This window comes from Dicentrarchus labrax, unplaced genomic scaffold (genome assembly GCF_905237075.1).
Source record: "Dicentrarchus labrax unplaced genomic scaffold, dlabrax2021, whole genome shotgun sequence".
NCBI classification, from domain to species: Eukaryota; Metazoa; Chordata; class Actinopteri; family Moronidae; genus Dicentrarchus; species Dicentrarchus labrax.
Window position 1 is genome coordinate 8,478,804 of NW_026136707.1, and position 15,777 is coordinate 8,494,580.

Genomic DNA, 15,777 nt, shown 5'->3' on the forward strand with positions numbered 1-15,777 from the left:
GAGAGAGAGAGAGAGAGAGAGAGAGCAAGACTGAGAAAGAAGCAGCAGCAACATTTCAGCCAATGACAGTTAACATGTTTCCGCTGTGCTGTGAGTAGATGCTTCAGCTCTGTTGACCCTGACAATGTAGGACTGCTGTGCTGCTGAGATGTCCATATGAATATTGGTAAGTAGACAGATAGTGTGCAAATAAGGCTGAATGTGTAGGGGTGGAGAGAGTTAGGAGGGAAAGGAGGGGGGTGGTAAAAGTTGAAACTGTTTCAAGGTTTGAGTGCAAGTGTCAAACTCTCCCTTTCTTTGTTTTTAGTTCATTCTTTATCATGGCTGGCCTCGTGTGTTGTATTGCTGCTGTTGTGGAAATCTTTTTTTAAAAAGCCTTTGTATAACAGATGTTGTATTTCTTTGTATCTTTCTGAAGATCTGACAGAGCAGTGGGAAGCTACAATCAGACAGCAGTGGCTGTTTTTCTGAGGAAATACGTAGCTTTGAGTGCCTTATCATAATTGAACTTACCCTCCATTGTTAGATAATGTAATGCTGTTGGATTAGTATGTGGACCAAGGTTGGAATGCTGTTTGAGGAGGCTAAGATGTGTACTTTGCAGGTGAAGTTGGGAACTCACAAAAATAATTTTACAGACAATAAATACCAGCTCAAGCACTCAAAAACTTGAGCCAGTATGAGTAGCTGCTTCCATTTCCGCTCATAAGCAATAAGCTCATTATTATTTATTGTCACACCCCCCACACACAGACAGACTGACATTTAAGGTCGTTTTTGATTCACATCACTTTCAAACACACAACAGCGAAGTTATGGCAGCAGCAGGTTCAGGAGCCTCGCAGGCCCCTACCACTGGAGACCGACGGCTGGTGGACAAGGCCCTCAAAAGACTGGATAAGCTCCACGAGCTGTGCACTAACACCCGGCTGGGCCTGAGGAACAGTCCACCATACCTACCAGAGCTTGTATCTGACACGACAACACTGCTCAAGCAGGTTTGGGAGCCCTACAGAGGCTCCAGGGTGACAGGTGGGCAGGACCCCCGGGGAGACGAGGCCAAGTACCTGAGGGTCCATGTCAGAAACCTGCTGGATAAGACAGAAAGAGCCGTGCTGCTGTTTAAAGAGGGACGGGAGAAAATATTTGAGGAGACATCCAGCTACAGGTAAGAGTGCCCCTGACTGACACCTTTGTCGGTACATAAGAGAAACACACGTCAGTGGGACAGTTTGGGTTTGAAAATCACTTTAAAGATATTCACAAAATTCTTTAACTTCTTCTTTTTTAGTATTTCCTTCTAAAACTCAAAACATCTTAATAAAAGGTTCATTGAATGTTTAATTCATTCATTCATTTATTATTACATCATCATTCAAAGTAATTCCTAATACTTAATCAGTCGTTTCATAAGAGTCATGTACTGTCACGTGTTTCTCATTTTGGAGTACGAATAATTAATCTATTGGTTGCTTGAGAAAAAAGTATGAGCAATTTTGATTATTTATAATTTTGTCATTTATGTGCCGGTTCTAGCGTCTTATATGTGAGAATTAGCTGTTTTCTGTGTTTTGTGTCCTTGTAAATGGAATATCTTTGGGTTTTGGACTGAAAAAACATGACATCTACAGACATCTCCCCGTGCTCTCAGAACTTTTAATGGGCATTTTTCACTATTTTTGGACACTTCATAAACTAAATGATTAATTGGTTTATATAATGGATAAACTTGCGTTGTTACAAGTATAGTCAAATTGAATATGTTTTATATATTTGAGCATTTAATCCTTTCTTGCTATATACTTTTTAATTACTTTTTTAATTAATTTAATTAACTCATTTTGAGGGGGGATGGGCAGAAAATCTACACATGAATTAATATAAATAATGGTTGGTTGCAACTGGAAAAATCAAATAAAAAAATCATGCAAATTAAAAAAACAAATATAATATTATTACCAGCCATTTTGGCTTGTTTGCCCAGGTTTTAAATAATATATATCTCAGACTTCTCCTGCCAACCTACTGTACTACAATGGACAGTTTTAAATGTAACTGCATATTTTTAGTTATTTGTCCCTGTAACTTGGAATAATCCACGTGTCACATTGTTTTTACAGGGATTTTGCTTTCTAATTCCAATGAAAACCGTTCACGGCGACATCTGTTGATGTCATCTATTTCCAGAAAAAGTTTCCCCACTACTGATTTGAATTTTTAAAATGAACATAAATTAGATTCCATTCAAACTAAATCAAACAATATATATTAGAGACCTCACAACCTGAACAAATAAATCCAAAGCTATCTGCGTGGCCACCACCCGAGGCCAACCATGTAAGGATGTGCTTATATTGTGATTGACATTTTTTTTTTCCAACTCAACCAAATCATCATTTTCTGACAAATTTCTCTCTATAACCCTTCAGTAAGACAAATAAACTGACTATGGGGTCAGAAAGAGGCCACACATCCCTTAAATCTTTACCAAGTACCATGGGACCGGGAATTGGGCTCTTACAAGGATCCAGAAATAGCCTTCTATATTTGGTGATGATTATATGATATGATATGATATGTTATGATTAAAAGAAAAAGATACCTTAATACTTGTCAGTTACGATAAAGGCTTCAACCCTGCCTAAATTAAATATTTGGAAATAACTATTCCAGCCTATCTTTAGAAGCTGCAGTAAAATAATACAACTTCCCCAGTTCCCAAGTCAAATATGGACTTAATTATGCAGCAAAGAAAAAAATGTACCATGTTATGTAAGTTTGGCTGAAGTGAATATTTTGGAACATCTGAAAAGAATGACTTTTTTATTTGGAGTTTGGTCTGCGTCCCCTTGCTGCTGATGGGACTGCTAATGACGAAGCTGGAAAAAGGGGCCAAACCTGTGTCTTTGTGATGCAAATGTGGGGAACTAGGCAGAAGAAATTACAACCTCAGTATGTGAGCAGCTTTTGAGAGCGACTGTCTGGCCTTGAACGCACATTTTCTCAGTGTTTGTCCATACAGATTTATCCGCAGAGTATACACAGATATCCTCTGCTTTCATTTTACTCTCTTCTGACCTGCGTGTGGCTTAAATTCAGGACTGAATGAGCACTCAACTGCTCTGCTGTATTTACTGCAAATGTATCCTTACACTGTATAATGCTTTTACTGTGTAACACATCTTCAACATGAACTAGTTGCAAGTATATTAATAGCATATGTGTTATTCTGGAACACTCTACAAGCACCAGGCCATTAAATGTTGTCCCTTACCAACCCCCTAATTAAAACTTATTGAAGAAGTTGTTAGTTTATGATCTTAATATGCTTTGCTCAGTATGTGCCTTAGTAAGGTGGTAGTAGCACAGGAATAGTCAAACTCCCTTAATAACACTTCACACATGTGGTCTATTCTTAAGTAACGAAACACAAATGTACAAGTGTAAATAGTGTCCACATAACTCTAAATTAAGTCGTCCTAACTCTACTATATGTTCTCCACTCTAAATTGAGCTCTTGCTCATAACTCATATGTTTTGAATGATTAAAAATTTTATTCAACTTGAATTGAAATCTATCACAATTTAATATTGCGTAGTTATGCGCAAAGGCTCACTTTATAATTGGGAACATGGGAATGGATGAAGACATGCTGCATCTATCTATCTATCTATCTATCTATCTATCTATCTATCTATCTATCTATCTATCTATCTATCTATCTATCTATCTATCTATCGATCTATCTATCGATTGATCTATCGATCTATCTATCAATCGATCTATCTATCTATCTATCTATCTATCGATTGATCTATCTATCTATCTATCTATCTATCTATCTATCTATCTATCTATCTATCTATCTATCTATCGATTGATCTATCGATCTATCTATGTAGTTCACGGCATCAAAAAATTTAAATTGATCATTTTATGTCATATTATTTACATTTGCCATATTTTAGATATATCCATATCAGACACAAATATTCTAACTACATGATATTGTACTATAATTTCTATACTATAATATAATTTCATTTCAATGAGCGCTAATCAGTCAGATGAGGCACCGCTGAGCTCCAATCCAACTGATGCATAGAGATCCTTGTCTACACCACTGTACAATATACACTCTTTATATGCAAATTGTTAGACCATTTTTACACTGGCTTTTATCAAACACTTGATCTCATCAGATAAGTCATTTCTGAAGCATTATTGCATCATCTTTAAGAATCTTTTGTACACACAAGATAACAGATGGCCTTCTCACCACAGCCAGATCTGCATGGGCAGTCATGTGGCAAATTCACCTAGTCTTATGTGTAATGTGGCTTAGATGTGAGGGCAAATTGTGCATATATCTTTTGTGTTTTTAAAGCATCCTACTATAGTATCCTCTTTTTGGAGCTTGTTATCACACAGACTCAGGCCAGTAAGCTGCAGGAACTCCGTCTATTTCTAATAACGCATGGTTAAAATAATAGTCTCCTTTTAGTAAGTGGAATTTCTGCCTGCCTATTATGTGCAGTTAAAAACGGAAGTGAGATAAGACTGAAGGTGAAGACATAAAGAGACAGTGAAAGGTTTAGTTGATGGAAGATTATTGTCTGTGACATATTAATGGCTTTGACCTCCCCTGACTGGAATTTCACACATGCAAATATGTAAGCACCGTTAATCATACAACTAGAACTGAGAGCAGAACCAACGTAAGAGGCACACATATATTTATTAGCTAGTACATAAATGACGTAATAAATCCTTTCATGTAACTATGAAAGATGAAAATCCAGCTTTTCGTATTCAGAATTTTAATAAGTTATGCATTTCACAAAAATTTAATTAAACCGGCCATGCCCTACAGCCCTTCATCTTGGGTTTAATTTTGACAAATATTTGATCAGCGTGTACTCATCCTGTTCAGGGTGTGGTTCGACTGTTTGAATGTTAATGTCAGTCAGAATTTGCTGTAATTACACTGTCTAAGTTAAGGATTTACTGAAAAGATTACTTCCATAAGGTGCTGATAGAGTTCAAATGTGGCTGCCCTCAAGTTTTTCTGTATTTTTGCACGAGATAAGAAAGATTTGAAGCGAACAACATATTTCACATGAAGCCTCTTCAGGTACACTGATCAAAGTGAATGTGAGTCAAAACTACACTTACAATTACCATAAAGCAATGCATTGTCCAGCATCAGTACTGCTACCAAAAACAACATTTGCACTGGTGTGTTTACTGTAAATTTCACCACCACCTTTCTGTCTTTTACATGATATTTTTATATACGCGGGGCCAGCCAGAGCGAGAGATGTGGCTTACACATTTCCTCTCACCTTACTTTCCCCTTCTCAACACCATAGAGGTTTTTCTTTTCCTCATTGAGGTGGAAAGTCTTTGACCACCACCCACACAATCAAATGTCCCTCTAATGAATTCTGGATGTCTGGACAGATCTGCAAACAAAAAACCCACAGATGCATCCAAAATGTCTTGCAAAAGAGGAGATATGGTGTAATGAAGATGTTTAATCATGTTGTCAGATTCAAGATCACTAGATATCTTATAATTGTAATTTTCTGTCCATATTTAAACTGGCCAAATATATATATATTTTTTTAATATATATTTTTGATGAATTACTGTAACATAGTACTTGATGATGCACGTTAGATGCGTCACATTTATATCGTGCTCTTTCCACTCAAACATGTATTTTCTTTATTGTTATGTCACTTGAAAGCTTGACCTTCACAGAGCAGAAGGGACTTTTCAGCGAAGTACTTGACTTTATCTGCTCTTGTGTCCAGTAGTTTTGAAACAAAAAAGATTTGCATACCCACAGATTATGTATTTTTCAATTATGTAGAAGTAGTAGATGTTTTAAGTACTTAATTTAGCTTTTTGTGTGAAATAACCATAGCAGACATAAATTATAATTCACAACAAACTATTTTTATATTTGTGATTTTGTAATACTTGTATGTGATGTTTAGATACTTCAAAGACAAAATTAGACATTTTGCTTGTTCATGGTTTACATTATACAAATCGTTATTGTTGTAAATGAATGTCTAGATGAAAGTAAAGTAGACAAATTTGATTTTGAATGTAGAGTTTTGTTAGTTTTGTTAGTTTTGATCGTGTTGTACCAAGCTGCATGTTGGCAAGGAGTCTTTTAAAAATACAACCTCAGAGTTGAGAAATGTTCAAAAAAAATTATTTTATTTATAAATGACCACAGAAGAGCCTAGAAAGAGATTAAATACTAGTAACTAAGACTGACCTGAAGTAACACAATGGCCACTGGAACATTTTGTGGTATTTACAGACAAGCATGCAGCAGAGAGCATCCTGTTTGCAAGCTGGACTACCTGTTGTGTGTGTTTGCATGTGTTTGTGTTTCTGTGTGTGTATCTATGGAAAGTATCAGCAAAGGTTGTTTCAACTGAAACAAAGCAGTAGTGTATCAAATGTACAACAGTTAAAGCTATGTTTTCCCAAAAAAGGGTAGTTGTAAAAACATATTTCTTTCAATTTATACGCAGTCTATTTATAGTTATTCTCTATTCATAGTGTTGGCTACATATATGAAGTTGAATACAATATGCAATATGCCTAGTTTGACATCCTTGATTTCACACGCCCCCACTGCAAATTGGAGTCTTGATACTTTGTGTAAAACTTTAAATAGTCACCCAAGCAGAATGCAAGAGCACCAGTGACACACATGATATAACATGTAGATATAGCAGCAGATAATATATATTATATTTGAATATTAGAAAGAGATGTGTGAAATGAGGGTTGTCAGTTGAAGGCAAGTTAGTCAACATCTCACACAATGACTTTGTATATATTTGTATGAGAGCCCAAACTGTTCAACCCTCCACTTGTGGGCCAGAAAACATTGACATTTCCGAGCACTGTATACCTATTTCTATTTCTGTAACCACAACTGAAAGTCTGTTTTTCATTCTCAGGAGGAACTTGACCAAACTGTCCTTGCTGTTCAGTCACATTCTGTGGGAGCTGAAGGCCTTGTTTCCAGGGGGATGTTTTCAGGGTGACACCTACAGGGTGACCAAGACGGAGGCTGCTGAGTTTTGGAGGCATTCTTTTGGCAACAAGTGAATATTTTTTTTTATTTTTGTTTGTATGCGTTTTATGTGTGCCCACATTCACAGCATGTTAATAATGTCTTCTGACAGGTGCATAGTGCAGTGGAATAGTTTTAAAGAGCATCTGCAGCGTGTTCATGCATTTGAGGAAGGGATGGAGTCCATGGCTCTGAAGTCAACTATAGATCTCACCTGTAATGACCACATCTCTGTGTTTGAGTTTGACATCTTCACTAGACTGTTTCAGGTAAGTTAAATTAAACTAAATATAAATTTACAGCCAGCAGCCTGTTAGCTTAGCTTAGCATAACGACTAAAAACAGGGGGAAACAGCTAGCCTAGCTCTGTCCAAAGGGAACAAAAAAAAAATCCACCTCCCAGCAACCCTAAAGCTCACAAATTAATATGTTATATCTTGTTTGTTTAATCCAACCAACAATTGTCGTTATGTGACTATTCCTTTTATGGGCATAGTAATTTCCTGGAATTAAGAGAATAAATAGTATGGCACATACAGTCAGCTTGACAACTACAAAATGTCATTTTCACACTTCACTAACATGTTAGTGAGCTTAGGAGGTGGCAGTTAGCAGGTGATTGTTAGCCATTTCCCCCTTCCTTTATGATAACCTAAGGTAACTGGCTGCTGTCTGTATTTTCATATTGAGCATACAGACATACGAGAGGTATCTTTTCATCTACATTTGACGTAGAAAAACAACAAGTAAGCCTGTTTCTTAAAATGTTGACCTCAGACTTTATAATTTTAGTTCCCTTCCTGAGTCTCCTCTCTTCTCCTTTCACTTTAGCCCTGGAGTTCACTCATAAGGAACTGGAACCAGCTAGCAGTGACTCATCCCGGCTACATGGCCTTCCTAACCTATGACCAGGTTGTAGCTCGTCTGGAACACTACCTGCACAGACCTGGGAGGTAGGGACGAGCACCAGCAGCAACAGACTCTAACTGATGCAAAGTTGAAAAACTCAAAATAGCACCGTAGAGGTTGTTGCGTGATTGAGTTACATCCAATTAGCAATTGCTCTCAGTTATAAAAAACTGAGCCTTTGAAACAACATAGAGCCACAGCACTCCAACAACTTTAAGCACCTGGATATTCATTATGAAAACTTCAAAAATTTGTGATTTATTATTTCTTAATCAGTAATGAAGTATCTTATATTTCTTATCCACTTGAGTTTTTGCATGTTTTTCATAGTGCATCAGACTGAAACTTTCCATCTTTCAGACTAGGACTGAAGAGGTTTTGTCCTATCTATGTAAAGTACAACTTAATGAAATTATGTAGATGAACTATAAGCATGGCCCAAAGTGTCATTGAGTGAGTATACATGCACTGTAGCAACAGTATTATAGCGGTTTTAAGAATGTTAAGAATGAGAGGACTGGTTTTGGAATTAATTACAAAAATACAGAAAATATTATGTCAAATTCAGACCAAAGTAAACAGAATCAGTGACACCCAAAAATAAAATAATGTTCCAGTAACATATCTATGAAGTTATTTCAGTGTGATTTTGTCTCCTGTTAACAAATTATTTACAAGGATATCTTTCCTTCCAGCTATATCTTTCGTCTGAGCTGCACAAGAATGGGCCAATGGGCTATTGGCCATGTGACCACCGAAGGTAGCATTGTCCAGACCATCCCAGAGAATACGCCTCTCTACCAGGCACTCATTCAGGGCTTCAAGGGAGGCTGGTTAGGACAAACACACACAGTTCTCTGGTTTTTTTTTTTTTTATCTCTGTTTGTATCTGTTCTCTAAGTGCTGTGTGTTTCTGTGCCTGCAGCTACCTGTACCCAGATGGCCGTGATGTGAACCCTGACCTGACAAGCTTGTGTGAACCGGCCCAGAGGGGAAAAGTCAAAGTTACAGAAGTAAGTGGATGCACTTTATACCTCTTTATCAATTTATCAAACTGCCAACAGTGTCCTGAAGCCAAACAAAAGACAAAACATAGATAATATCCTGAGATGTTCTCTTATTGTTTTTGTCTTCTCTTTCTGTCTACCCACCTACACCAACAATGCGACTGTAACACCCAACAGGAGCAGTACGAGCTCTACTGTGAGATCGGCAGCACCTTCCAGCAATGTAAGATCTGTACAGAGAGGGATAAGGACACTCGTATCCAACCTTGTGGGCATCTCCTCTGCAAACGTTGCCTCACAGGCTGGCAGGTATGTGCCTCCATTCACTTCATTGTTGTAGTCTGCTGTACAGTATATCCGCCTTTATTTCTAAACACATGCTAAATATTTACATGTTCAACCGAGACAGATTGTTACCGTAAAATAGTTACTGTGTGCTCAGTGAGCTGAAACAATGTGGGTTGACTGAACTGGATGTATTTTTGTAGGCCAACTCATAACTCAGCCCTACCATGGTTTGGTTGTTGTAGCCCCAGCATACTGTAGCAATGCTGGTTATTTGAATGTGGTTTGGGGTTGATGTAAAAAATATCCTCTGTGTTCAACAAAGCATGTGACTGATTCGTAAACTGAGTTATATAAGATAACTCTTACAAATCAGTGCCATGGCTGATTTATACATTTTAAGGCAAGAAACTCAAATTTCTCAGTATTGCCCTGCATTACTATGCAAGTAAGGCAAATAAAAAGTACCTTCCATGTCATCCATGTGTTTCTATACTAAGATATTCCTCTGCAAAGTTAATGTGGAACAATTACACCGCCTTCATAATGACATTAGAGAGTTTTATAATCCACTTCAGTTTTTTACTGTGAAATCACATTGTTGAAACAACAAACAACAGTTTAATACATATTCGGTACACATGTGCTTGTGAATTAGGTCACATCGCATCCACAAATGTGTCAACTCTCCAGTTCTATCAGGTCACACTTAAACCCTCTTAAAGCAGTTCTTTGCTTGAGCAAATAATTTGATAAGTTACTGGAGAGACAAGCAGGAAGCTTGGTGCAGTAGTTCAAAAAGAAAAGGGTTGTGAAATGAACCATCAATATAAATGACAGATGCCACTTGTGTGTAACCTGATCACATCTATAAATGTCAAAGACATTCAAAAGATAAGATACCTAAATATATGCAACCATCTACATTTCTAAGTCATCCTCTCACTTTGGTCTAATAGCAATTCATCACTTGCATGATTAAACCCTTGATGTGTCTGACTTGCTTTTATCTCTACTGGAAATCTGTTCCATTCTACCGCTGGGGTACAGAAAGGTATTTTGCCCCATGCATGTCTTGAATCTACATGGCACAATATCCCTGGCCCTGTCTCTAGTTCAATAGCCATGTGAGTCGCTAACTAACATGGCTAACTAATTCTTAAAATACCTTGGAACATTACCTTGCAATTTTGCACACAACCAACAGTCAGTCTGAAAATTAAAATTCAGTCATATGGACAGCGTGTCCTCTGTACACTTTTAATCCTACAATGGGGCTCCCCCAACTTCCTACTTCCTCTTTTAATCATGACATTAAAGACATCCAATCAGAAGTAAAACTACTACTACTACTATTTATTTTTGCTCAGCCAGCCAGTTGCCTCCCATCTGTTCAGGAGGTGCTTACGTCTTTGCAAAGGTGCAGAGCAGCAGGTCCTGACATTTGGCTGAGGACTTCCTGTGTGAGCTCAGGCTCACATCCTCCTCAAACTGTATTGGTCACATTCACTTTGAGAAGAACTGTGTGTGTGTGTGTGTGTGTGTGTGTGTGTGTGTGTGTGTGTGTGTGTGTGTGTGTGTGTGAGAGAGAGAGAGAGAGAGAGAGAGAGAGAGAGAGAGAGAGACAGAGACAGGAAAAGAAAAGAAAATTAGATATGCTTTGTGGACGTCAGACCACAATGGAAAAGTTGTAAGTTAGTCTAGATTGTGGTCAAGCAAACTTCCTCATCAGAAGTAGGTTTACAATAGAATACCTTGAAGAGTGTAAAGAAAATAACAGTTTAACAATGATTTTCAAAGCAGTGTATAGGTAGTCAGACAAACTGCAATATTAGATAAGAGGAGCAATCTGAAAAAACTGTCAACAACATGGACAGACTGTCTCTGCACTATTGGTGGTCACAGGAGTCAACAAAAAATGCATGATGTGAGCGTAAACACAAAGCATGTATGCTAAAACAGTCGAAGAAAGAGTAAAATGTGGCTTCATCTGTGGAAACCACAATCTACAGTGTCTGTTGAACGTAGTATTTTCCACCACCTTCATCTTTTGAAAAAGTGGCGGCTTTTTTCTTTGAAGATAAGTCCAACATATTCCACTACACACAGTTCAAAAGACATGAAGTCTGTATGACAATGGGTCTTTACACTCATATAATGTTTCTATTACTCTGCCCATGACCTGTCATTGATAATTATCTAGCAGAAGTCAGCAGGCCACACCTGCCCATACTGTCGCTGCGATATCAGAGGAACAGAGACGATCCTCATCGAGCCCTACCTGCCAGGCAGCGGTCAGTGGGAGGAGGAGGAGGAGGAGGAGGAGGAGGAGGGTGATGCAGAGGACGAGACCCATGAGGACATTGAACTGGTGGTAAAAGAAATGGCTGCCCTGAAGAAGGTGTGTGAATACATTTATGTGTATTTGTTTTGTATAGTTTTAGTCACATTAGCCACTGGCAATATAGGTCTGTTGGTCGGTCCACCACATGGTCCCCAGAGGATGGTTTTTCATCTAGCACCACTAGGAGGTCAAAGTTTTCACTTTACCTGTAAAATATCTACGGAATGGATTGGCACAACATTTTGTACAGATATTTATGGTCACCAGATGATAAATCCAAATTACTTGGTGATCCAGTTGAGTTAGCCTCAAAGCCCTTGAAAAAAATGGGGATCAGTGTAGCTGCAAAAATGTTTGCAAGTCATTCTAGGTTGCAGGGGTAGAGAACATGAAAGCTCATTTGCCTATTTCAGTGGTAAACTAATGTGCTGAACTACGTTGGGGAACATGTTGAACACTGTACCTGTTTAGCTTCAGTATGTTAGTATTGTCATTGTAAGCAGCATGTTTGCATGTTGATATTAGCATTTGGATTTGGTTTAGCATGTAGACTCTTATTGTTGTTTCTATGTGTTTGCAACTCATTTAATCTATATCAGGAATTATATCATAAAATCCAGGCACCTCGCTTGCAACAAGCCTTTTTTTTCATAAAGCCCAACAACACAAATCTAAAATTTGCCTCAAGGGGCTTTAGAATCTGTACAGAATATGACAGGATATGACATCCTTAGACCCTCCAACATGTATCTTCACCCCCAGTCTCCTACTGTAATTTTTAAGCAATGCTTGCAGAGGAAAAAAAAAATCTCCACTGAATACCAACATTTTCTCTCAACAGTTGTCAAGTTTGGATTACCAGGTCCCAAGGTCCCGCCACAGCGTTCCACCTCTGCCCCCTAAAAACAGCACTTCCCCACACTATCCATCTTCCTCCAGCCAATCCCAGATGCCAGCCAAACACTCCCACTCTCGTTCGGCAAGTTCCCACTGACACTCAAGCTATTTGAATATTGTTGGTGTGATGCGTTAATTTTCTCCATCCTCACAGACACTAAACTCTGAGGAATGTTAATTCATGCACAGTACTGCAGAGACTCACCAACCGTGATGTGGATATGTGTGGTAGCTGATGCCTGTACAATCTTTGTGACATTTCATCTGTTCAGCAGGCCCACAGTGGTAATGAAGCACATAAAGGACACAAAGAACACACAAGCATGAACAGGTGAGACACTGAGAGCAGTAAAGGGGAAAAGATGAATTTGTCTACATGTATACTAGAAACATTCAGGAGCCTTAATTTGAGCATGCTGCTAACTAACTATTTAGTTGACTATTTGCTACTGAGATAAGGATTTTGACACTTTTCTATAAGGGAACCAAAAGGACCAATTTCCACTAAGTTACTCAAAGTGTTCAGCATATTGCTGGAAACACTCTAGCTGTCTTAAAATATCTCAGTCAACTTTGCAAAGAGGTTAAATTAAAAAAATGTATGGACTGTTTGATTTCGTAGTGTGTTTTGTGGTGTGAAGGTTTAATTTTATATTGTAAGTGCTTTTATGCATGTCTCTATTTATTTATGAATTTGTCTATGAAATAAAAACCTTTAATAAAAGTATATTTTAAACAAATCAGGCATTTAGTTGTGGACTGTGTTATTCTATATATATTATTTTTACTATTATAAGGATATATTATATATGTATATTCATCTATATATTAGCTACAGTACCTAAACACAAATACTATTATTATTATTATTATTTTTATTATTACTGTAGAAACAATCGATTCTAGTTGATTGTAAGGCAGAGTGGAAATTCCTAAGAATCTGTTTATGCTGTTTATTACTGTAGGTGATTGCTGTTGTTTGTTCATTTCATTTCCTAATTTTTCCTTTGTTTATTGTCAACAATATATACCTGCAACAGGATAATATGAATGTTTTTAATTATAATAAAATATGTTGTGTCTTGTCCATTTAGGCGTCAGGGAGAGGACAGCAGTGACGAGGAGAGGTCTGGTGGGTTTCGAGTGCCTCAGCCATACCCACTGTCCCACAGGTGATTGACAGCTGCCTCTATTGAGACTCACTAAACCAGTGTTTTTCAACTGATTCTTGATTTACTTGTTCTTGTTAAGCAGCTAATTTTATCTTGTTCTGTTTTAAACAGTGCTGAATTCCTCTCAGAAGCAACACTTTCTTCTTCCTCTCAGAAGGATGTTGACAGTAGTAAGTTATGTTATAAGTTTATTTCTTGAACTGCACACAGTACAAACAAAATAAAAGTGAGATAATTCTACACGATGCAAATGATCTTTAAAAAATGTGCAATGTTGTAAGCCATCAAAGGGCATAAAACAAAACACACAGTATTGGCTCAGAGAATTATATGCCAAGGAAGACGGGAGGAAACAGGTCTAGCTGAGGAAGCGGTTACAAACTTCAGTTGAGTTAGCCTCAAAGCCCTTAACTACATTTTTAAAAGCTCTAATTGGGATCACCCTGTCTAGCTGCAAAAATGTTTGCAAGTCATTCCAGGTTGCTGGGGCAGAGAACATGAAAGCCCATTTGCCCATTTCAGTGCTTAACTACAATGCTAACTACAAACAACACAAAGCCCTCACACTCTATTGTTAGTTAACTCCAGAGCTGAAAAAGATTTTTTATATTTTGGGTTTGTGTTAGTTTAATGAGCACACTTTTTGAATAATTGTTATTCTTTTTTTCATTCTTGTACTTTATTCTGCATACTACTTCCATTAATTGTTCCCAAATGAATCATACTCATAGATCCTTTTCACAGCAGATATTTTGGCATGTCATTGCAGAAAAGCACAAGTGGAACTAATAAAATAATCATAGCTCAGTTCAAGCAATTAGTAATGTTATTATTAACACTTTGTTTGGCAGGCCAAAATGCTTCAGTCTATTTAGTCTGTTTTTCACAGCAGCCATTTTGAAATGAGATATTAGGGTAAACACAGGTTTTTCTAATGATACTATTTAACAGTGTTGAGTGCTGCCATTGTGCATTTTGGCTCACTCGTGAGACTCTGCTACACAAAATGGAACAGAAAAGGGTCTAACTAACTCTCCAGTTTGAGAATCACTTATGTAAACATTCAGCCTCAAGTAATTCTGCACAAGTCCAGTAAAGTTACTTCTAAAAACACTAGTAGTCTCATGCTAGAATTCAGTCACCCAATCTAAAAAGTTCTAAAATAAAAGGCGAGTATTTTACAGCGGACATAGAGGTTATGGAACAGGATTTTGTGTCTTACATCTCCTTAGACCTTTGCATTTCTCATGTGAATTGCACATTTAAGTAGAACCTCTTTTTGTGTTTGTGTGTACAATAGATGCCGTTGCATGGATCGGACCCTCCAGCCCAGTCAAACAGAGGCGAAGACATAAAGAGAGGGAGGAAAGGAGAGCAGGGTTCAAAAAAGACAAATGCGGCCTGGGAGAGATGACGAGAACAATGTCGTCCTGAGAGCAAAATGAGCTCTTCTAAAGACTCTTTAAATAAAGTGAGAAATACATGGCAACTTAAATATCTTAAATCCACAAATCAGCCTTCAGTGAATGTTAAAATATTTTTTGTTGTTATGTTTAACTGTAACTGACGTTGTGTCTGCTGCACTGCACTGTTGTGGTTGACATGAGTGGGTGGGCCTGACAGGAAAATTACTCAGTGAGGCCTCCTACTGTTCAATAATCACACTGCCATTATCTCCACAGTTGGTTCAGAACTGATTCCTGAATATAGACTCGCACTGTCTTCTTTGTAACTTTTTCTGAGCCTCCATGAAATAATAGAAATAAATTAAAGGTTTTATATTTGAAAATGTAATTACATGGACAAAGGAAGGGGGGCAATCAATTACAAATCAAGGGTGAATATATGAGAGAACAGAAATATGCTACCTCGTCATTGAACCCATGCAACAGGTTTGTTCTTATAAATACATTATGTGATTAAAGTAAACTAAAATGTACAACTCCATCAAACTGTCTTACATGGTATTACAAATAAACCTATAACTGACACATACTTGAGCTTCTAATTGGTTTCATTTGGCGGGTTTATTTTCTCCCATTATTGGCATGAAA

The 15,777-nt window shown here is 37.6% G+C and overlaps 1 protein-coding gene across 4 annotated transcripts; it reads left to right on the top strand.

Annotated features, from left to right (window-relative positions):
- Window positions 1-15,718, top strand: cblc (Cbl proto-oncogene C, E3 ubiquitin protein ligase). Of its 4 annotated transcripts, none has more exons than XM_051405806.1 (14): window positions 1-166; window positions 419-1,168; window positions 6,994-7,140; window positions 7,222-7,378; window positions 7,941-8,062; window positions 8,714-8,851; window positions 8,944-9,031; window positions 9,203-9,334; window positions 11,514-11,711; window positions 12,496-12,633; window positions 12,824-12,882; window positions 13,646-13,723; window positions 13,835-13,893; window positions 15,024-15,718. In XM_051405806.1, exons 2-14 carry the CDS (start codon window positions 816-818, stop codon window positions 15,155-15,157), a joined length of 1,803 nt encoding a protein of 600 aa, XP_051261766.1. In that variant the 5' UTR covers window positions 1-166; window positions 419-815; the 3' UTR covers window positions 15,158-15,718. The 4 variants fall into 4 exon arrangements, with proteins under 4 accessions (XP_051261766.1, XP_051261769.1, XP_051261768.1 ...); XM_051405809.1 differs by having other exon boundaries at window positions 12,827-12,882; XM_051405808.1 differs by having other exon boundaries at window positions 11,517-11,711.
- The last annotated feature ends 59 nt before the right edge of the window (window positions 15,719-15,777 follow it).